The sequence below is a fragment of the Chiloscyllium plagiosum genome, unplaced genomic scaffold (assembly GCF_037043375.1).
Source record: "Chiloscyllium plagiosum isolate Xiang-an unplaced genomic scaffold, Cpla_swu_hap1 HiC_scaffold_6, whole genome shotgun sequence".
Lineage (NCBI taxonomy): Eukaryota > Metazoa > Chordata > Chondrichthyes > Orectolobiformes > Hemiscylliidae > Chiloscyllium > Chiloscyllium plagiosum.
Window position 1 is genome coordinate 70,294,556 of NW_028270144.1, and position 23,619 is coordinate 70,318,174.

The 23,619-nt window shown below is 37.4% G+C and overlaps 1 protein-coding gene across 3 annotated transcripts in view; it reads right to left on the reverse strand.

Moving 5' to 3' along the window:
* rev1 (REV1 DNA directed polymerase) overlaps positions 1-23,619 on the reverse strand; it is a 125,487-nt gene that overhangs the window by 38,026 nt on the left and 63,842 nt on the right. For all 3 annotated transcript variants that reach the window (XM_043691688.2, XM_043691686.2, XM_043691687.2), the window contains exons 13-19: positions 22,993-23,213; positions 18,357-18,529; positions 14,118-14,220; positions 9,918-10,080; positions 5,128-5,312; positions 3,013-3,246; positions 2,760-2,841 (exon numbers count right to left, since the gene is read on the reverse strand). In XM_043691688.2, the coding sequence (XP_043547623.2) occupies positions 2,760-2,841; positions 3,013-3,246; positions 5,128-5,312; positions 9,918-10,080; positions 14,118-14,220; positions 18,357-18,529; positions 22,993-23,213 (1,161 nt within the window). The remainder of the gene's footprint in view (positions 1-2,759; positions 2,842-3,012; positions 3,247-5,127; positions 5,313-9,917; positions 10,081-14,117; positions 14,221-18,356; positions 18,530-22,992; positions 23,214-23,619) is intronic.

Consider the following 23,619-nt stretch of genomic DNA (forward strand, 5'->3'; position numbering starts at 1 on the left):
CAAAAAAGTTAAAGTCAATTTGTAAAGTTATCTTCATTAGAAATATAATTATTCATGTCAGTGCAGAAAGCAGCCATTTGGCCCCATGTGTCAGCATCAGCTCATTACCTGAGCAGTGTTACCAAATGCCAATCTCCTGTTTCTTCCACATAACCTTACTAATTACTTTTACCTAAAAAAAATCATCCAATGCACTCTTGAATGCCTCAATCAACTCTGCCTCCATCACACCCCCAGGCAGTACATTCCATACTAAGTCGCTAAATAGAATGGAAGTTTTTTTCTCACTTCACCATGGCTTCTTCTGCATATCACTATATCACTTTAAATCTAATGTTAATCTCCCTGGTCCACTCAAGATTCTGAAAGCCTCAATTAGATCTCCTCTTAGTTGCCATTTCTATGGGAAGGACAGTTCCAACTTCTTCAATCTGTCTTCATAACTGAAGTACCCCGTGGACAACACACCTTTTGGAGTTCTTCCTATAATGTGGCACCAGTATTGCACACAACACTACAGCTGAGGTCAACAAGTGCCTTTACAAGATCAGCATCACCTCTGTGAGATACTGTGTTATGACATATTGTGATATAGAATCATAGACCCTTTGGTCCGACTCATCCATGCCGACCAGATATCCTAACCTAATCTAATCCCATTTGCCAGCACTTGGTCCATATCCCTCCAGACTCTTCCTATTCACATACTCATCCAGATGCCTTTTAAGTGCTGCAATTGTACCAGCCTCCACCACTTCCTCTGGCAGCTCATTCCATACACGTACCATCCTCTGCATGAAAATGTTGTCCCTTAGGTCTCTGTGATTGTTGAATAAGAGAGACTATTTTCGGCACTCACCGATTCCTTTCATTACTTTAACACACCTTCTTTCTCTTGTACTCTCTTGCCCTATTTTTGGTGCCAAATGTACCACATGCTTCATTAAATGCTTTTTCTCCCTGTTCTGCCACTTTCAATCATATGTGTACATATACAAGCAGGAGCTGTATACCATATCTCATGTTGCCTTTCAACATTCTTCCAATTAAAATGCATCACCTCACATTTCTGTTTTTAAGCTCATCTACCACCTATCTGGAGTTCGACACTGTCCTCACAGTTTACAAATTCTTTCAAGTTTTGTGTCATCTGCAAACTTTGAAATTATTTCCTGCATATCAAGATCTAGGTCATTAATATCTAAGGAAAAGCAAAAGTCCCAGTATTACAAATATTACAAATCTTCATCCATCCTGAAACATATACATTAACCACTCGGTTTCATATTACATAGCCACTTTTGTATCTTTTATTTCATGAACTATAATTTTCCTCAAGTCTGTTGTGTGACAATGCATCAAAAGACCTCAAAGAGCATGGACACCAAATCTTTTGGAGTATAGTTCTGGTCACTTTGCAATAGGAAGGATATTATTAAATTGAAATGGGTATAGAAAAGATTTACCAGGATGTTGCTGGAACTAGAAGGTTTGCATTATAGGGAGAGTCTAGATAATCGCAGAATTCTTACAGTTTGGAAACAGACCATTTGGCCCAACAAGTCCACACCAACCCACCAAACAGTATCCTACACAGACCCAGTATCCTATCCAGACCCACTCCCCTACCCTTTTACTCTACATCTCCCCTGACTAATACACCTAACCTACACAACCCTGAACACTATGAGCAATTTAGCATTGCCAATTCACCTAACCTGCACATCTTAGGACTATGGGAGGAAGATGGAACACCCAGAAGAAACCCATACAGACATGGGGAGAATGTGCAAACTTCACACAGACAGTTGCCCGAGGCTTGAATCGAACCCGGGTCCGCGGTGCTGTGAGACCACCTTATAAATTGGGAATTTTCTCACTAGGAACTTGAGGGGTAACGTTATAGAGATTTATAAAATAACGAGGATAATAGATAAGGTGAAAAGCAAAGGTCCTTTCCCTAGGGTTGGCGAGTTCAAAACTAGAGGGCATAATTTTAATGTGAGGGGAGAAAAATTTAAAAGGGACCCATGGGGCAATTTGTTCTACACAGATGGTGGTTTATATGCCAGAGGAAGTGGGAGATACGGGTACAATTACAACATTTAGAAGAAATTTGGACACATTGCAGCTGTATAGGACACTGGTTTGGCCACTTTTGGAATGTTGCATGCAATTCTAGTCTCCCTCCTATCGGGAGGATGTTGTGAAACTTGAAAGAGTTCAGAAAATATTTATAAGGATGTTGCCAGGGTTGGAGGATTTGAGCCGTCAGGAGAAGCTGAATAGGCTGGGGCTGTTTTCCCTGGAGCATCGGTAGCTGATGTCTTCAATTGTAAGTGCTTAGAGAATTACAAGTTAGCCTGTCCAAATACTAGCCAAAGAATCTTACAGCTGGATATTATGTCTGTGAATAGTTGACTGCAGGAGTAAAGAGTAAAATTTCTAATACAATTGTGTTCATTATTTTAAAATTTATGCTGTTCTGTAGATTGGAACAGAATCAACAGCATGTAGTAAAACCAAATTGTTACACCTAAGTCTACTTAAGAGTCTGTAAAATTCCCAAGCTTTTGTCTTTAAATTCATACATTAGGAATCACTCCCATCAAATATTATTATAACCTATCATTGTTTCTCTCTATTAATTTCTCCCTTATGTATTTATCTATTTATGAAGCTAAGTTCAGCAACTTCAGAATTCTGAGAGTTTCTACTATGAGGGTGTCATAATAATATGAGGGTGTCTCATATTCTACCTTGCCGATGTCTTTGATCATAAGCAGCTCTCAATTCTTCTTGTACATCAGTGGGCAAGGCTGCAAAGACTTCAGGGTCAACCTGGATTTAGAAACAAGACATCCTGAATAGTAAACCCTCTTTGTATGATTAAAATTCCATTGTTTATACAATTACAATAATGTTTAATCATGATTAGACACTTATTACCGAATTTAAACATGATGTATATAATAAAAGGAACACAAGGAGGATAAACAGAAGATATCTTACCTGTGAAAAAGCTGGGAGGGCTACAACCATTCCAGCAGTGTTGCTTGGCTCCTGAGGTCCAGGTAATTCAAGAATCACTGTCGCCATTGACACAGGTACTTGTCCAGTAACAGTGCCTTTCACTGATTCTTTGACAGGGGCAGCAGTAAAATTAGGCTGTTGTTGAGCAGCATACGTCTGTTCTACTTGTTCTCTAATATCTGGAGGGAGTGCAGCCAAAACAGAAGGATCTATCTACAATGAGAGTGTAAAACAAAGCATTATCCTTCTTAAGTATTTTTTCCCTAAGTGGGTGTTCTGGAAAGTTTAAGTTTTCATTTTCTTTGGTGTATAAGTAGCAAGAAAATAGAGTGCAAAATTACTCGTACTTAGAAGCTGTGTATCATAGACACATATTAAATTTCATAAAACATCACTAACTGAATTATTAGCACAATACTAAAATATCCCTGCTCGAAATAACACAAAAAATTATGCAGCTAACTTCCTTCAAAACTGGCCTTTAATTATTGCTTTAACACAAAGCAGCATTTCATCACCAAAGTAAATACAAACAATGCAGTTTTAACAATTCACTCTTTTTCATGATTCCTAAAACCCATTTGCCATTCAAAGTAAAACGTATGTAGAAAATAATTCTTTGTAAACTTTTCAGCAGAAATTATGCACACAGTACGTTGCCAAGTTTATTCAGCAAAAGGTTAAATCCACTCTCTGCATGTTGAATGATCCTTAAGTTTGGTTTAAAGGTATATTAGTGTATACTGGAAGTACCTATCAGCACCTTGGAAGAAAGACGGCCTGGATTCCACCTTCCAAAATGTACTGGTGAAGCAGTTGGAGTTACGTGCAAATGTACAGAAAGGAAAGGACAGAATGAGATTTTATATGATACTCCAACAGTTCAATAGTGTGTCAGTGCTTCTCTTTTTCAGATGAAAAACAGCCACTTTGGCAAAGTACCCAGGGAACTGCAACCTGCCAAGGAGTTAGTTGGTTGCTCCAGGTAAAATCAAAAAGGGGAAAATGATGAGAATTTTAAAAAAAAGAATTACTTCTTTCTACTTTTGGAAGGCACTAAAAAGGTTACAACAAGAATGTGCATCCGAATATATGAGGTGGAATGGAACTTCATGAAATTTTTATTAAGTAGGGTGTCATAAATAGGAATTCCATACATCTAACATTACAACGTACTTTTTCAAAGTTAGGCACTCCAAGGAAATAAAAATACCCATTTAGCACCCTTAACATAATAAATCAGCCCCAGGTGATTCACTAGAGTGTTATACAGCAAAATTAGACCACAGGTCAAAGAAGGCAGCAGCCAAGCGATTGGTAAAAGAGATTTTTATGGGAGAAAGTTGAGGTACAGAGGTATAAGGAAGGAATTCCAGTGCTTCGGTTGAAGACTCCTCATTTGAAGACTCAGCTAACAATTAGAATTGAAGGTGCACAAGAGAACAGAATGGGATGTGAATCTTGGAGGATTGTGGGGCTGCAGGAGATTAGAGAAATAGGGAGGGAAAAGGCCAGGCAAGTATTTGAAAACAAAGTTGAGAATGTTACAATCAAGACATTGTTCGACAGGAAGTCCAAGTAGGTGAATGAGTATTGGTAAGAGTGAACAGCACTTGGGGAAAACAAGGATATGGGATAGCAGAGTTCCAGATGTTGTCCAGTCTACAGAGGGTGAAATGTGGCAGGCCAGCCAGAAGAAAGTTCGAATGGTCAAATCTACAGGTCAAAGAAGAATAAATGAGGGGTTCAGCAGCATATGAAATCTCATTTAATGATCCAGACAGATATGCTGCTTTTCAAACCTCTCAATGCTGCAAAATTTAAAACAATTGAAGACTTTGTTGCATTATTACCTTAAAAAAGAGCCAGTGTGAAATTAGTTATGCATTACTTTTGATTTAAAATCAACCATGGTGAACATGTATATCACGCAGTCTCCTACTGAGCAGGAAGATATTGCTAATCTCTTGACATGAAGTTATACAAATGTAGGCTTAAATTCAAAAAAGGAGTCACCCAGTTTGAAGACTCATCATACTGTGACTACTGTATGTGCATAACATCAGGAACTTGTTTACACATTGATCTTTGTACCTGAGAAGGGGATGGCACTTCAATACTAAGGTCACGTCGGAGCTTATGGATAACTGTATTCTCAGGGGTATGTGCCCCACCAGCTTTTATTGAGATGTCTAAACCATTGAAATTTGTATCTTGATGAGGTGGAAGCAAAAGAGAACCTCCTGCTTCTGCTGTCTTCTTCTGCATACATTCTGGATCTGCAATCAAATTTAAAAAGAAAACACAGTAATAACAATGTTATAAGTGAATACTGTCCAGGAAAATAAAACACAATTGACATCGTACAAGTATGAAACGTCACATAATTTATAATAGTAGCAGTATTCAATAAGTTGTGATTTTTGTAAATGTCTTTCAAATGGTCTCATGTGAATCAACTACATTTATGCATTATGAGCAGAACAATTTTCCTTAGTATCATGCAATATTTGACACAGAAGTGAACATCTAAAAATAACAAATTGCATTCCACTAACTATTAACAGTGAATCAGATGTAATGAGAAACAAATTAATTCTTCTCATTCCCTACCTTATACAGCACCAAAAAGACATTTAAAACTGACAGATAAAATTGCAAGAAACTCAATCTTTCATCTAGGAATTGACAGGAGTGATTGCAATTTCCTTGAAATGTGGTCCCATTTTAAGTATGTTGAACACATCTGTTGGTAACTGGACAGAGTTACCAGAGAAAATATGAAAATCTAGTCTAGTTTGGTCCAATTGTCAAAGCAAAGCAGTTTTGATATTGGCATCTCTAATTCTAATAGTAACAGATCCCAGACAGAAGAATGTTCTAATTAGTTTTGTTGTAATAGTCTGGTGACTGGTGAAAAAAAATTCAAGAACTACCAAATAACTTAATTTATTACAAGAATATGAAAACTATTCACACGTGCTTGATTAGCAACTACTTTTGAATATAATGATTCTTTAAATTTAATCTTATAAATATAAATTTCAAAGGTACTTATTAATCTTTTTTTTTACAAATTGGTGAATCTATTGGGAGTATTTGAAGTTTCAGGCCAGGGGCCTTTGTCAGGGCCCCCGCCTAAAACGTCGACTCTCCTGCTCCTCTGATGCTGCTGGACATGTTGTAATTTTTCCAGCTCTACATTTTATCGACTCTGACTTTTCAGCATCTGCAGACCTCACTACCTCTAAGCATTTGAAGCTAGCTTTCTCCAAGTGCGTTTGGGAAGAAAACGGTGATAATCCGTTAAATTTTGTGATTCATGAAAACAGAAAACTACCATGTAATAAACTAAATTACAGTATATTTGAGCAGAGAAGTTGCAAACTTTTTTTTCCTGTTATAATGAAGAGTTCATTAACTTTAACATTTAGAAAAAAGGTTGCAATTCTTAGCCTTTCAATTACTTGAGCTTGTAGTAAAATTCATGGGGCAAAATATTATGAATTTTACACTGAAATGGAGGGATTGAAAAGTGCTTTGGGCTGAATAATGTATTCTTGTTCCTAATTTATAGATAGCAATGTACTGTTATTGTGAAGTTTTGTTTTTCAACCAGCTGCATATGGGCATTGGTTTATTTATATGAAGGGATTTAAACTTAGCTTGGTCACTCTTTCCCAAACTATGATTTTAAACCAGTACATGTTGTGTTCATGGAAGTTTGCTGATGCTGTGAGTGTTTACAACAGGAAAAAGAATTCATTGCAAGATATTTGCTTACTTTTGGTTTGGAATAATCAAGGAAAGATTTTAACATAGAAATAATCCAGAGACTGGAGGCTTTTAGGCAGTTGGGGGAGACCTGACTAGGATCAGATGCCATAATCATTTATAGAGTCATTGAGTGATACAGCACAGAAACAGACCTTTCAGTCCATCTCATTCGCACCGAACAGATATCCTAAATTAATCTAGTCCCATGTGCCAGCATTTGCCCCATATTCCTTCCTGAAGAAGGGCTTATGCCCGAAACATCGATTCTCCTGTTCCTTGGATGCTGCCTGACCTGCTGCGCTTTTCCAGCAACACATTTTCAGCCCATATCCCTCTAAGCCCTTCCTATTCATGTACCCATCCAAATGCCTTTTAAATGTTATAATTGTATGCGCCTCCACTATCTCTTCTGGCAGTTTGTTCCATACATGCACCGTACTATGTGAGAAAGTTGCCCTTAGGTCCCTTTTAAATCTATACCCTCTCACCTTAAACCTATGCCCTCTAGTTTTAAACTCCCTTACCCTGGGGAAAAAAACCTTGGTTATTCACCTTATCCATGCCCCTCATGATTTTATAAATCTCTGTTAGGTCACCTCAGCCTGACACTGCAGGGAGAAAAGTTGATCAAGGGATCGCTTAGCTCTGCCTATCACTTGCTGCTTTTGCTGTTTGGCATCAAGGTGGTCCAGTTCTGTAGCTTCATCAGATAGATAACTCATTTTTCGTTATGCCTGGTCAGGCTCATGGCATGCCCTCCTGCATTCTCTATTAAACCAGATTTGATGATAATGATGCCGTGAGGGATAGTCCAGGTCAAGAAGTTGCAGATTGTGTTGTAGTATGATTCTGCTGTTGTTGATGGCCCACCATGCCTCATGGATGCCCAGTCTTGACTTATGAGATCTGTTTGAAGTCTCTCGCATTTAGCGTGATGATAGTGCCACACAAAGCAACGAAGAGTGTTCTCAATGTGAAGGCAGGCCTTTGTCTCCACAAGGACTGTGTGGTGGTCAGAGACAGCAGGCAGATTGGTAAGGATGAGGTCAAGCATGCTCTTCCCTCTGGTTGGTTCCCTCATCACCTGCTCAGAGCCAATCTAGCAGCTACGTCCTTCTGGAACTGACCAGCTCAAGCTACAGTGTGGCCACTCCACTCAGAGTATATTTTGTGCCTTTGTCACCGTCAGGGCTACCTCCAAGTGTCGGAGGAGTACTGATTCGTCAACCAAGGGACAACAGTACGTGGTAATCAGTAGTACATTTCCTTGCTTATGTTTAACCTGATGCCATGAGACTGCATGAAGTCCAATGTCAATGTTAAGATTTCCCAGGGCAACTCCCTCCTAACTGTATACCACTGTGATGCCACCTCTATTAGGTCTGTCTTGCTGGTGCGTTAGGACATATCCAGGCATGGATTGAAAATGCCTCGGACATTGTCTGTAAGGTATGATTCCATGAGTATGACTATGTCTGGCTGTTGCTTGACTAGACTGGGAGATATCTATCCCAGTTTCTGGTGTCCTCACACATGAATCACTTTATAATTAGTGTACCAATTGCCCTATGCCTCTTGCAAAGAAGTAAAAGCTGGAGAAGGTGGCCAGCGAGCAGAAAGTCTTGGGAAGCAAAGAGTATCTCATCCAAGTCTATGGACTGGTCCTCGGTTTTCCCAGTTTTATTTTTTCCTCTACCAATATTACCAATTTTTTTTTTGGGTCTGTCTCTGGGTCTGTCAGGGTTTTAAAAGCGAGGTTAAAATTTTAGTTAGCAAGAGTTATAAGTAGATAGTTTGTAGTTTTGTTTTGACAGCAGTTCGTATTTATTTATTGGTAATAGAAACATAGAAAACAGGAACAAAAGCAGGCCATTCAGCCCTTCAAGTCTGCTCTGTAATTCAACATGATCACCCAACTAAGTATCCTGTTCCAGTTTTCTTCCCATACTGCTCGATCCTTTCAGCCTTTAAGCATTATCTCAAACTCCTTCCTCAAAATATTCAATGTTTTGTCGTCAACTACTTTACATGGCAGATAATTCCACAGGTTTGCCACTCTCGAGATGAAGAAATTTTTCATTTTACTCACCCTGTATCCTTAGACTACGGCCCCTGCACTGGATTGCCCGCTCATTGCGAATATCCTTCCTGTGTGTACATTGTCTAGGCCTGTTCGAATTTTACAGATTTCTAAGAGATCACTCCTCATTTTGCTAAATTCCAGCGAATATAGTCCTAACTAATCCAGTCTTTCTTCATATGTCAGTCCTGCCAGCCCAGATATCATTCTGGTAAATCTTCATTGCACTTCTTCCATAGTCAGAAAATCCATCATTAAATAAGGAGACCAAAACTGCATACCAACTTCGATGTGTGGTCTCACTAAGGCCCTTTGTAATTGCAGCAAGTCATCCCTGTTCCTGTACTCAAACCATCTCATTATGAAGGCATGGTATTTGTCTTCTTTACAACCTGCTGCACCCGTTTGCTTACTTTCAGTGAATGGTGTACAAAGTCACCCAGGTCTCACTGCACCTGCCTCTTTTTCGATCTATCGCCTTTCAGATAATCTGCTTTCTTGGTTTCTTTTTTACTATCCCAAGGTGGATAATAAGTAGTACTGTTGTTAAGTACAGGAACCTAGTCAGTACTTTCTGGTAACTTCTATTCCATTAACAGGTTAAATTGGGATCTTGGTGTACTTGATCAAATCATTAACCTTTGTGGTTACCCCAGGAGCTGTGCAGCTCAAAAATTAGTGCACTTTCCCAACTGGATTGTAATAACAATTTCAATATATTCACCATCTTTCTTGAAGCCTTGTTTCCTTACCAATTTTCAAGTTAAAATCTCCCAGTAAATCACTTTGCTGTTACTACACGCTCCTCTAATGCTGCAATATACCATCTACCATTCAGAGGTGCTACCAGGGAACCCACACACTATTTCTTCATTCTCTTTCCCACTACTCCTCTCTCGGCATCTCTCTCATTCCCACCTTTTTTCGACTTTCTCTGTCGACTTCCCCCATTGTTCTCTCCCTCCTTTCCAACAATTCCCTCCTTCGGTTTATGCAAGGTATCTCATTTTTATCAATATTTCCTAACCTTCTGAAAGCCTGTTTTCCATAGCTTCTTTGGTTCTTGATGCCTGAAAAATGCCCATCTTTGAACACGAAGCCCCAATAGTTGAGTTATTTTGCACAAATGAAGACATGGGAGCAAAAGAAGCTTTAGAGTCTGGGATTAAATGATGCATCTGAATTCCAACCTAAAAAATAAAAAGAAGAAAAAAAACTAGATTCCATTCAAATACATTCCCATATGATTAAAATAATTATTTCACATTTCATTCACTATTGTTTTAAAATTTACAATATATATCTTACAAGATGTATATGCATTCCTCAATTCACTCTAATATTGCAGTTCATTGTAACTGAAGCCAAACCATAAAATGCAGTGAACAGAAAAACTGTGTAACAAACAACAAATAAATTAAAACAAATATTATACAGGGTAATTCAAATGATTTGTCATATTGAGTTCACTACATCATGTGAATACTGAAGCTCTGCGGGGTACATTATGTATAATGTGAAATACTAAACTTATGGTAATTAAAACATGACTTTTAGTTATTAGTCAATTATACTATTACCATCTTGTAAAACTCGACAAAAGCTCTGATATTATTTAACCTACTCTTTTCTCTTTCTTAAGGAGTTTCAGTAATGTATGTTCAACTGTTTTGCAGTTACACTCACTAGTTTTATGAAAAGAGAAACTAACTTTTAATTATATTGTGCATTGTCAATCAACTTGAAATTCATTGCAATTGTTTCTGTTTAATGCATTTGATTAGATTAAAGGTAGAATGTTGTTTTGCAGAAAAATACTTTGATAGCAAAAACAGAAGTTTCTACTGGCATTAATTACTGTAAACTGTAGTCAGATTTTTAGTTTTATCCATTGCAGTAAAGAGATTGTAAATCCATTAAACACATCACATCCAGTATATTGAGTTGTACACATCTAGAATATTTCACCTGTTAATTAAAAGTCTATTCCACACATTACTTTGGAAATGACATCATCATTATGGTGATAATAAATAGTCCAGCAGGTAATTATCTTTAATTAGGGACAGAACTGGTCAAGTAAGAGGGGAAATTTGTTGCTTCAATTAGCTAAGCATTTATTGCATTACAATAGATTTTGCATTATTTATGAATATATCATTATGATTCTATGAAGGCAGATTTTATTAATGACTAAGTAGAGAAGGAAAAAGTGAAAACTCAACTTTAAATGCAATCCTGCCACATTATATTGATAATGACACATTTTAATTAACGCTTATTGGCTGTCTGATGGATCTCTAGCAAATAATCTGGCAAGTTAGGTTAAAAGGCTGTCCATAAGAGATAAAGTGGCAGATGTATCAGGGATAGTTCCGAACTCAGAATCAGTACATCCTGTTGAAAAAGGATATTTCCAAATTTCTCACCTTCAGTGGTTAACTAAAATGTTAAAGAGAATATTAAACAAAGAAAAAAAACATATAATTACATGAATTTAGTTGGCATGTCAGGAGATCGAATAGAGCAATAGAAAAGCAAAGAATGACAAAAAGGAAGGAAATTACAGTATGAGAAAAATCGAGGAAACAAACGTACGTAATGAAATTTAAAAATGAAAAGTATTAACTAAGTGAATACTGTTCCTATAGAAAGTGAGCCTGAGAATTTATAATGGAAAATAAGGAGATGGCAGATGAACTGAACAGCTATTTTGCATCAATCTCTACTGTACAAATTACAAGTAACATCACAAAAATATCTGTGAATTGGAAAATGCAAGGGAAGGAGGAACCAATAAAGTTATACTGAGAGAATTGTTGGAACTGAGAGAATTGTTGGAACTGAGAGAATTGTTGGAACTGAGAGAATTGTTGGCAGGTCCCAGGTCCTAATAGACTTCAGCCTATGATCCTAAAAACGGTGAGTAAGATACTTGTTGTATTGGCTCTAATTTTCGAATTTCCCAGATTCAGGCAAGTTTCTATTGGACTATAAGTCAGCAAACGTAACTCCTTTATTTAAGAACCATCAGTCATCAGGAAAACGTCAGCAGCTATCATGAAAGCAGGGTACTTAAAAAAAAATTAATGTAATCAGACAGAATGAACCTAAATCATATTTAATAAATTACTGGAACTTTTTGAAGGAAAGAAGAATGCTGTGAATAAAGAGGAACTGGAAGATGTACTGAACTTGAATTTCCGAAGCATTTAATAAGGTGCCACATGAAAGGGTACTGTGAAAAATAAAGGCTCATCATATAAGCAATAACATATTAACATGGACAAAAGACTAACTAGCTAATGGGAAGTAGTGAGCAGACATAATAGACATTTTCCTGGTTAGTAAAATGCAACAAACTGTGTGCCACAGGGATCAGTGCAGGTGCTTCAACATTTTACAATGTATATAAATGCTTTTGATGAAGGGACAAAAATATGGTTGCCAATGTTGCTGATGGCACAAAAGAAAGAACTAGTTGTGAGTGAGACAAAGATACAAAGGGATATAGATAGGCTAACTGAATGGGCAAAGATCAGGCACATTAAGTATAATGCGTGAAAATGCAAAAATTGTCCATTTGCACAGTGTTATATAGCATGGAAAGAGACACTTTGGTCTACCTCATTCACACTGGCCAGATATTTTAAACTGATCTAGTCCCATTTACCAGCATTTGACCCACATCCCTCTAAACCATTCATATTCATGAACCTATCCTTTTAAATGTTGTAATTGTACCAGCCTCCACAAATTCTTCCAACAGCTCGTTCCATACATGCACCACCTTCTGTGTGAAAAAGTTGTCCCTTAGGTCCCTTTTAAATCTTTCCCTCTCACCTTAAACCTATGCCCTCTAATTTTGGACTCCCTCACCCTGCGGGGGAGAATCCTTGACTATTCACCCTATCCATGTCCCTATGATTTTATAAATCTCTGTAAGGTCACAGTAAAAAATAAATAGAGCAATTACCTAAGTAGTGAAAGATTGCACAGCTCCGAGGTGAACAGTCCAACTGCATGAATCACAAAAGACTAATACCCATGTTCCAGAAAGTAATTAAGAAAGCTAACAGAATGTTATTGTTCACTGAGAGCAGAATAGAATATAAATGTAGGAAAAGGTTCTTGTGATGCAATGAGAGTGTGCCTACCTCTGAGCCAGGAGCACAATTTCAACTCCCACCTGCTCCAGAGGTGTGCAATAACAATCTCTGAACAAATTGATTAGAAAATATCTACAAAAGTAGGGAAGTTATGCTTTAGTGAAACATAGCATTGGTGACACCACATCTTCAGTACTATGTTGAGAACTGGTCTCTTTATTTAAGGATGCAGATAAAGACATTGGAAGCAGGTGAGAAAGTTGAATATTTAATACCTGGAATGGATGGGGTGCTTTATGTGGAAACGTTCAACAGGCTTGGTTTGCATCCACTGAAATTTAGAAGATTAATAGGTGACTTGATTGAAACATACAAGATCCAGAGTGAGGGTGGAGGGGAAAGAATATTTCATCTTGTAGCAGAATCTAGAATGAGGGGTCAGTGTTAAAAGGGCTGCCCATTTAAGACAAACAGGAGGAGAACTCTACCACCGCTCCCCCCACCACCAAGACCTCTTGTCTTGGTATAAAAGCAATACCTTTTTATTTTTCTTTGCTTTTCATACTGAAATGAGAAGGAGCTGTTAAAAACCACAGATTTTATAATGCTTTGAAAATAAGGTATTTAATACCTATTGTGAACCCTCTTTGTGTAGCTGTCTAGTGTGGACTAGTGGCCAAATATCAATGGCAGAAGTCCTCTGCCTGCCAACAACCATGTTATTTTTTGTCAGGTAGCTAAACAGCTTGGGCTGTAGATAAGATGGACAGAAGCTGGTCAGACCAGAGCAAAATAAGGAGTGCAGCAACCAAAAACTGAGTTCTCTGCAGTAACCCATTTTAAACCTGAAGATAACTAGCTTACCTTACTGTCAGCAGATGCTGCAAGTGGATCTTTGAACTGGACAACTCAAAAGAACTTTCATAAAGTTAAAGACCCAGTGGTTCCTGCACATCTTCGGATCAGCAACAACCAACCCAATAAATATTGTGAACAAATTCTATAAAATAGTTTATCACAAGCACAGATTCAGCTAAAGGATATTGAACAGTTATGGGTTTGATTTCAATGTGGGAGATTTATTTGATTAAATAATGAAGTCAAAATTTTAAACTCACCCCTCTCAAATCTGTCACATTCAGCTTCATCATATGGAACATGCGCAGTACCTCTCTGCTAATTATTTTTCCATTGCTTGTTGCGTGGTCCAATGTGACACTTCTGCACAATCCAAATTTTGAGTAGTCATTAGGATAAAAACCCAAAACAGGGAATACCAGAACATATTTACTGATTTATGACAAAATAATTTATATAATATTACAGATAGATATGAAAACCAACAGTAAAAATATATTGTCTCAGAATTCTATGCTTATCATGTAGTGAATTAAAAATGAAATTAAAAAGACTATAAAGTATTTGTTATATTAAAGATGCAATTTTTGAAAGGTTAAAAGAAATAAAGTAAATTTGTGTTTCACAATGATTTCATTTGAGTCACAAAAGTAATTGTGTATTTCAGAATATTTCAGAAAGCAAATTCTAAACTAATTCTTCAAAGGACCTCCAAAGTGCCGTGGCTTACTTAAAAGATATGATTAAATTTAAATACTGCTCTATTGCAAGCAGAAAGCTTTGCACCTGCTGGAAAGGAGGATGAATTTCTTCTGATGGTACTAAATCTGGAATTTATTTTAACCAGAGAGGATGATAGAACCTACATCATTAAGCATATTCAAGTCTGAAATAGATAGATCAGAGAATGAATCAAGGGCAACAGGGCAAAAGACAGGTAAGGATTATCAGATCAATCATTCTCACTGAATGGTAAAGCAGACTTGCAAGGCTTACTTCTACATCAAGGGTCTTTCATAGATCGTCTTTGCTGTTAGTTTTTAAATGTTACAAAGCAAAGTTGAATAGCGATGCACGTTAGTTTGGTATAAAATATGTAATAATTGCATATCAAATTAAGCAAATTTAGATTCTTAGCATTCAAAATATTATATAATACATCAAAAAATTCAGAATTAGAAGAGGGAGCTTGACAACTGTAATTTCATTTTGAGCGTATTTTCACATTTTTCCCTTCCCCAGGTTGATTGTTAGATTTAGATAACCTGAAGGATACATTGCAAATAAATGAAACATGCGTCTCTTGTTTTTATACACAACAAATCAAGTGAGATTTTAATTTAAAGAGCATGAAATTTAATAACTCAGGAAAATGGACACAGGAAACAGAATGAGTGATCAAACTGCACCCCATGCTATTAATGGAGCAAGCAAATTTCATGTCGCTTCCTGATTTAATTTATTTCAGTATGTCGCTGTATTTTACTGTTAGTGACTCAACACCTGAGCAGGGAACACAATTGTGAAAAGTTGCCAAAAGTTCAAACTAATTTAGTACATAAAGCCAGTTTGTATCTCGAGAAGATCCACAATAATTCTGAGAATTAAGAACTATGTATAGAATAGCTATTTAGCCCCCTTGCCCATTTCACTATTCATGAAATCGTGGCTGATGTGATTCAATTCCTTTGTTCCATCTTCATTAATTCTTGTGCATGGAAATCTATTAATCTCCAATTTAAATTATCTATTGACATAGCATACATCTTTTTACAAATTGAGTTTCAAGCTTTAACTCTCTGTGCATGTAGAATAGTTCCTAAGGATCAGCTTTAAATTTTATGTTATGATACCTAATTCTAGACTCCCTCATTTGCAGAAAGATAATATTTCAAGATAAATTTTCAAATCATGGTGATAGCTTGAAACTTTTCACAAAATCATCTCCCACCTTCTAAATTTGAGGGAATACAACCCTAGTTTGTGTAATCGTGCCTCAACTTAATCCTTGATATAATTCTGGGAAATTTGCTCTGCATTTCCTCCAAGACCAACATATCCTTCCAAAATTGTGGTCTACAAGTGAATACCGTACGCTAGGTATGATTTAACCATAGTTTTGTGCAGTTGGAAGTTCTAACCCTTTGCATTCTGGCGTTCCAGATATAAAAATCAATGCTCCATTAAACCTTCTTGATTGTTCTCTGCATCTCTCCCTGAAAATACATCTTTTCGAAAATAAATAGAGCAGCATCAGATAAATAAGAGTAAGAAGATGCCAGTAGCTCAGTGCATGCAACTCTAAGTTGGTACTGCAGGATGTCAAGGTATGATTCAAACATCTTCTGGTCAAATAAAGAAAGCTCTGATGATTACTTTCAAAGTTGAAATAGTCTTCAAATCAGTCAGAACCTTCAGATTTCAGAAATTTTAATTTCCCCATGATCACAAAAATATACATCTAGAAAACAATTTTTAATCCACCATTTGATTCTCTACATCACACAAACCATTATTGAGGGACTCTTTGGGGAGCTTTGTAGGAGTTACACTTATTCACTATTTTCATTTTATTGATATTGTCTGGGTACTATACCCATCAGGCAACACAAAACGTAGCTGAAATTCATCATCCAGGGAAGTGCATGTCCTCTAAAAGCCCCATAACATTGCTTTATTTAAATATCCTCAAATTGCATTCATACAACTATTTGCAGCTAAACCTTGTTTATTTGAGCTTAGTTTACACAATAATTTCATACTTTATTCTTAATATTTTAATTCCAATCTACTTAGTCCGCATCTATTATAGTGTATTTTGGTTTCATAAAAACTGTTACAAAACTGATTATTCGCAAAACAAAATAATGGTAACATGCGTTGATTCTCATTTGAGTTTGTGTGTATAAAATTCAATCTTTGAGTAAAACTGCTAAGAAAAACTTGGAATTTAAAGTAATTCATCTGTGCATTCAGCTTTTATGATGCCTATCTGAAGTATTATTTCTAATTGGCATTATGTAATAGATCTTGTTTTAGAAATGATCAATTGTTGCCCCATATTCAGTAGTAGCTAAAATGCTACAGTGAATTATAAAGGATAACATAACAGGATGCTTGGAAAATATCACTGGGATTAGAAAACGCTAACATGAATTGATGAAATTAAATTTGATAAACCTACTGGTGTTTTCTGCAGACCTAACTAGTAGAATAGATGAGGCAGAACCAGTAGATGTGGCACATTCAGATTTTCAGAAAGCTTTTAATAAAGTCCCATCTAAGAGGCTAGTGTACAAAATTAAAGAAACAAGGTTTGGGAGTTGACAAACTGGCATGCATTGGTAATTAGATAGCAGAAAGGAAACAGCAGGAATAAATGGTTTTTTGGGAGTGTAACACAGTGACTAGTGGAATTCTACAGGGATCAAAACTTAAGTTTCAGTTATTTACAATATCTACGAACAATTTGGACGAGGGAAACAAACGTGACATATTCAAATGTGCTAATGAAACAGAATTAGGAGGAATTGTGAGCAATGAGGTGGAAGCGAAGAAGCTTCAAAACATGTTTAACAAGTTGAGTGAGAGGGAAAATACATGGCAGATGTGGTATAACATGGAGAATTGTGAAGCTGTCTACTTAAGTAGGAAAACCAGAATGGTAGACTATTATTTAAATGGCGATAGATGAAGAAATCTTGATGTACAAAGGAACCTAGGTGACCTTGTACACCAGTCACTGAAAGCAAGCCGAGAGGTGCAGCAAGTGGTTCGGAATGCAAATGTATACTGGCTGTCACTGCAACAGAATTTTAGTATAAGAGAAAGGATAGCTTGCTGTAGGTAAGCAGGGCCTTGATGAGAGTACACCTGGACTATTGTATGCACTTTTCATCTCCTTACTTAAAAGACACATTGCCATAGAGAGAGTACAGGGAAGGTTCACTAGATTGACTCCTGGAATGGTAGGTTTGTCATGCGAGGAGACTGGGCTGACTAGACTTGTATTCAGCGCTGAAAATGTGTTGCTGGAAAAGCGCAGCAGGTCAGGCAGTATCCAGGGAACAGGAGAATCGACGTTTCGGGCATAAGCCCTTCTTCAGGGCTTGTATTCACTCAAGTTTAGAAGAATGAGGGAAGGTCTCATTGAAACATATAAAACTTTGACAATGCTGGACAGACTGGATGCAACGATGGTGTTCTCCCTTACTGGGGGATCTAGAACAAAGGCTCAGGACAGACGTGGACAAATCTTATATTCAGATGGCAAATACGTTGATTTTCTACGACATGGCAATGGAAGCCATAGTACTCAACATACTTGGGGAAGAAATAGATAGGTATCTGAATACTAAAGTTGTTAAGGAATATGGGGAATGATTGGGAAGGTGCTGAGATAGAGGATAAACCATGATCATACTGAATGTCTGAGCAGGCTCAATAGGCTAAATAACATTCTCTTGCTCCTATTTTTTTATATTTCTAATTCACAATACCTGGTAAAATTGTCACAAATTCCATGTCCACCAAACTTAGCCGGTTCCGTTGGAGCACCAGCTTTTCTCGTCATTACTTTAAGAGTTAGACGCTTTCCCTTCATATTAGATATTTCCAGTCGTCGTTGGATCTCCTCTGCAAGGTTGAAAAGAAACACCTCAACTTCTTTATTCTGAAGGGGGGAAAGGAAACAAAGGCATTACCATTCAAAACTTTCAAATTTAAAAAACCTTGCACACCACAAGCAGAAAGCAAACTCATAACATGCAATAATCTGTCCACAGCTTCAAACTTTATCCAAAATATTAAACATAGACAATTATTGTGAAGTGTTTCGTGAGTGCATGTGTATTATATGAAGACATATAATTGTTTAAAGTACACGCAAAGACAGTATGCTATGACAACTGTAGACAATTGTAAAAATTTACTTCAAAATGTAATTTGAAACACACAAAACATTAATTACAACTAATTATAAAGATACAATGATAGCTCATTTTGTATATTCTGTTTTACACAGGGGTTTCCCCTTTCCATTTACAAGCTTTTCTGTTATGCTGAAATTGATACCTTTCATTCCTGTCTCAAACTGGCTACAAGCTTAGCAGAAGCAGTTGTGAGAGAACCAATGTTGACGCTTCACATCAATGAACCGAAACTTAAACCCAAAGATACTTTCCTATTATTTATGGGATGTAGGCATCAGTATTGTTGCAGATTCTTAACTGTTCTCAAAAATGTACTGGGGAACTGCTTTCTTGAACCAATGTTGTAGGCTCACCAGCAGTACTGAGCTATTTAGAGTTGTAAGATTTTGATTCAGTGACCATGAAGGAAAAGTAATATGGAACATAGGACTGTGCAGCACAGTATTAGGCCCTCTGACCCACCATGTCTGCACCAAGCATGATACCACTCTAATCTAACCCCATTTGCCTGAACATGTCTGATGTCTCCTAGTTAGAACTGAGAGATCCTTGGAGGGGAGCTTATATGTAATGCAATTTCCATGCCTTATCCTTCTGGATGATTGTGGCTGCCCCAGTAGAAAATGCCTTAGGAGGAATCTTTGAGAGTTATTTAGATGTAACTTTCAAATGATACCTAATGGTAGGGACAAAGAACATTCATGGTGACTGATAGGGTGCTAGGCAAGATGCTTTGTCTTGGATTGTGTCAAACCTCAAATGTTGTTGGAGATCATTCCAGTAAATGGGATATATTCCATCACATTCTTGACTTTTTGGCAAGGTTTGTAGCTCATGATGTTACCTAGCCAGGTAATGAAACTTCTGGATATCAAACCTACAGCTCAGCGAGCAAACCTACACCCTAAACATTCTTGACTTGCATCTTGTACATGGTGGACAGGTTTTCTTTAGTAAAGGAAGTGAGTTAATTTTCACAAAATATCTTCAAACTCTAAGATTCTCATGTAGCCATGGTATTTATGTAGCTGGTATGGTTAAATCTTTGGTCAATGGTGACCACTAGATGCCAATGGTGGTGTATTCTGCAATGGTAATACTGTTAAATGCCAAGAGAAGATGGTTAGATTCTTGCTTATTGGAGATGGTCAGTGCTTGGCACTTCTATGACATGAATGTTGCTTGCCATTGTGATCATGCTGCTCCTTTAACAAGGTTATGTTGTCCTTGGTCTTTTCTGCAGAAAGTCGTAAAGATGCAGGCTCCAAAAAGTCTGGGGTTGAAGTGGTTTAGGGCCAATTTGATTATAGCTAATAGATACTGCCTCAGACAAAAGGGCTTTTAAGTTTTGAAAAACACTTGTACAATGAAAGGGAAGTAGCCAGTTCTCTGAGCTCAGCTTTTCTCTGGTTTGGTCTGGTCTGGCTAGTCACTGAAAACAGTCAGGCAGTTTTAAAAGCTGCTGGACCCAAATTAGCAGGTCCATGTTGATGCCCACTCTCTCCGAAATCTCTCCTGTAAGACCCTGGGTTTGATTTTACCTTTTGTGCCAAGGGGTGTTTAGAGGAATAGTTACAAGTATTTGGAACAGCATCATTAAGTTGGTATAATCTGTTGGATTTTCGGATACGTTAAAATATTCTGTATTCTGTTCTCTTTTGTTTTGTTTCATTCGGTAATCTTGTAAATAAATTATTTTGTTTAAAAATAAGTGGTTGGACCAGCTGCATCCTTCCTGGAATATCCACATTACACCTGCTTAAAACAACTAGCAAAGTTACTTAGAATGTTTTGAGGGTGTCTGGCCTAATCCAAAACACCATTAATGGAGCGAAGTCTTGCTGCATACAATCAAAAATTGTCTCATTACATGGGGGGTTGAGAATGACATTGAATGCTGCGCAATCATCAGAGATAGCCCAATTCTGACCTTATGATGGGAGTGATGTCATTGATGGAACACAAAGTGTTTAGACCTAAACACTGTTCCGAGGTGATCCTGCAGCAACAATCTAGAGTGGAGGGGACTAACCTCCAACATCCACAAACACCTTCCTTTCTGCTGGATGGGACAGTAACCACCCTTAATCTCCCCATGCCCCCATCCACTCTCAGAAATTCCACTGATCTAATGTTGCCAGGGTCCCTGATTCTACATTTGCTCAAATGCTGCCTTAATCTCAAGGGCTGTCATACTCACCTCGAGAACTCAACTCCTTTGTCCATGCTTGGATCCAGGTTATCCTGGCAAAAGCTCAACTTAGCCTCTTTCACTGGAGAGTTACTGGACTTGAAACGTTAATACTGTTTTTCTCTCTACAAATGCTGCTAGAACTACTGAGTTTCTCCAGCATTTCCAGTGTTTGTTAGCCTCTTCTTGCACAAATAACTCAACTTGCTATCCAACATTTTGTGTTCACTGTTACAAAGATTGTTCTTTGAGAATTTGGATAAAGCAATTTTGCTACTATGAAAGTTGTAGAGGATATATTTGGAGGAATGCCAACATGAAGCTGTGAGTGAGAAATAAGAGAGAAGCATTTACAATATAAGCTGGGAGAACAAAAATCTGAGAAATAACATTGGATCTCCTCCAATCACACCACTGTCGGAGATAGCTGCTTTCCATTAATCAAGAATCCTTCACACCAATTGATCTACCACTGGTAGCTACGCTTTCAGCCACCTCAGTCCTAATCTCTCATTAAGGCTTTGGTCCAAACTTGGGCAAAAAAAAGGCTAAACCCATATGTTGAGATAAATATTACTGCCCTTGACATCAAGTATTTTCCCCAAAAAAGGTATCAAGGAGTTCTAGCAAAATACAATCAATGGAAATTGAGGAGAAAACTCTTCACAGCTTGGAGTCATACCTAGCACAAAGGAAGATTGTTGCGATGTTAACAGGTCAACCATCTGAACCATTTTCAGCTGCTTAAGCAATTGCCTTCTCTACACCACAAGGTTAAAAAAGAGGCTATTCACTGATAACTGCAGAATGTTCAATACTATTTGACGCCTCAGACAGGGATGGCTGGTTTGCAACATCAAGAGTATAGGTTTGATTCCCACACTGGCTGAGGTTATCATGGAGAACTCTTCTTCTCAAATTCTCCCCATGCTTGAAGTGTAGCGACCCTCAGGTTAAATTATCACCAATCACCTCTCTATTAAGGGTGCAGTCCTATGGTCCGGTAGGACTATGGTGACTTTACTGTTACTCCTCAGTTACTGATAATGTCCATATTATTGGATATTACACTGGATATTATTCAGGCTTCAACTGAATGTAAGCGGTAACTTACATTCACGCCAACAAGCCAGGGAAAGATATCTCCAATAAGAGAATCAAGCTTTCTTGGGGAGTGTGAGGTGGAGGTGGGGACCATGACCATTTACCAGAAACTGAACTAGGACAGCCAAATAGATGGTATAGCTACAAATTGCTGGGAATGCTGCGGTAACTAACACCTCTTGACTTGATTAATATCCATCCACTATCTTGAAAATGGCATCCACAGTCGCAGCAGCTTGTATTGTCTACAAGATGCACTGCAGAAAGTCATCAAGGTTCCTACAGTAGCACCTTCTAAACTCTCAACTATGCATGAAGTTGCAAAACTACCGTCAGCAATGACAGAATAAAGAAAATCTTCCCTAACTCCCTCTCTTTAGCTCACTTTCCTCCTTTAAGACACTCCTTCAAATTTGATGTAGCTTTTGTTATTTGTTCTAATACCTTTTGCTGCAGATCTTTGTTTTATTTAATTTGTTTCTTTAATTGCCCTGTGAAGTGCCTTCGGATATTTTCTATATGTTGTTACAGAAGCTCTTCACGGACTCAGATGTAAACGATATACAACATTACTGATCCACTTTCATGCTTTTTGTTTATTTGCCTGGATTGATCATAAGTAATGAGGAAAAGTCCAATTTTGAGATTCTGATTAGGCGAGCTTCTAATTGTAGCTATTCTATCACACAAAGTATGCACATTTTTTTCTTGTAAAGGAAAACACAAAATTATCAGAGTACTAGTATGCCTACACCAACAAAGAGAAAAAAGTGTTAGACTAAGTTACATTTTCTCATTTCAACTGGTTGTTACCACCCTTCCATCTATGCTTAGTTTTGCAACCAAAGTGTATACACGTGAAACTCAGGTTGAAGTGAGAAAGTACAACAATATTCACGAGTACCTTACCTGACTAAACCGGATGCCATAGTTGATCTCTGCAGATACAGATTTGCGTTCTCTCTCTGTTCGAACTGGCCTATCGTCTAGACCACGGCAGAATCTGTAAAGCATTTGACCTGTTTTAGGCCCAAATTCCTTTTGAAGTGTAGGCATCAAAATCTGCTGGAGTTCTCCACAGGTTTTAACACCAATGGATGCCATTCTATTTTCTAAAGTCCTTCCAACTCCTAAATACAAAGAGAAGTAGCAATATAAATATAAGCTGAAAATGGAGAGGGCAGTGTGATGAGAAGAATGTTTAATATCATATTGCAGAACTTGCCAGATACCTTGCTGTCTATAAACAAATAAATCATTTATAGCTGAGTTTGACTATTTTATGGTCCTGATCACTTCTGTCAAAAAAAATGCTCACACTCAATATTTAATTAATATAAATATTGCTCAAAAATAGCATATCCTCTATATAAATTTAATAATTTGAATATCTCGTCTACACAAAATAAAATTCATTTACCATGATCTTTATAAATTTTCCTGACAAAATTGTGGTTTAAATAACGAACAGTGGACCTTTCAAGTTTTTTTTTCTGACTTTTCTTCTGCTAAACTCTCCCATTAGATTTCTCTAAA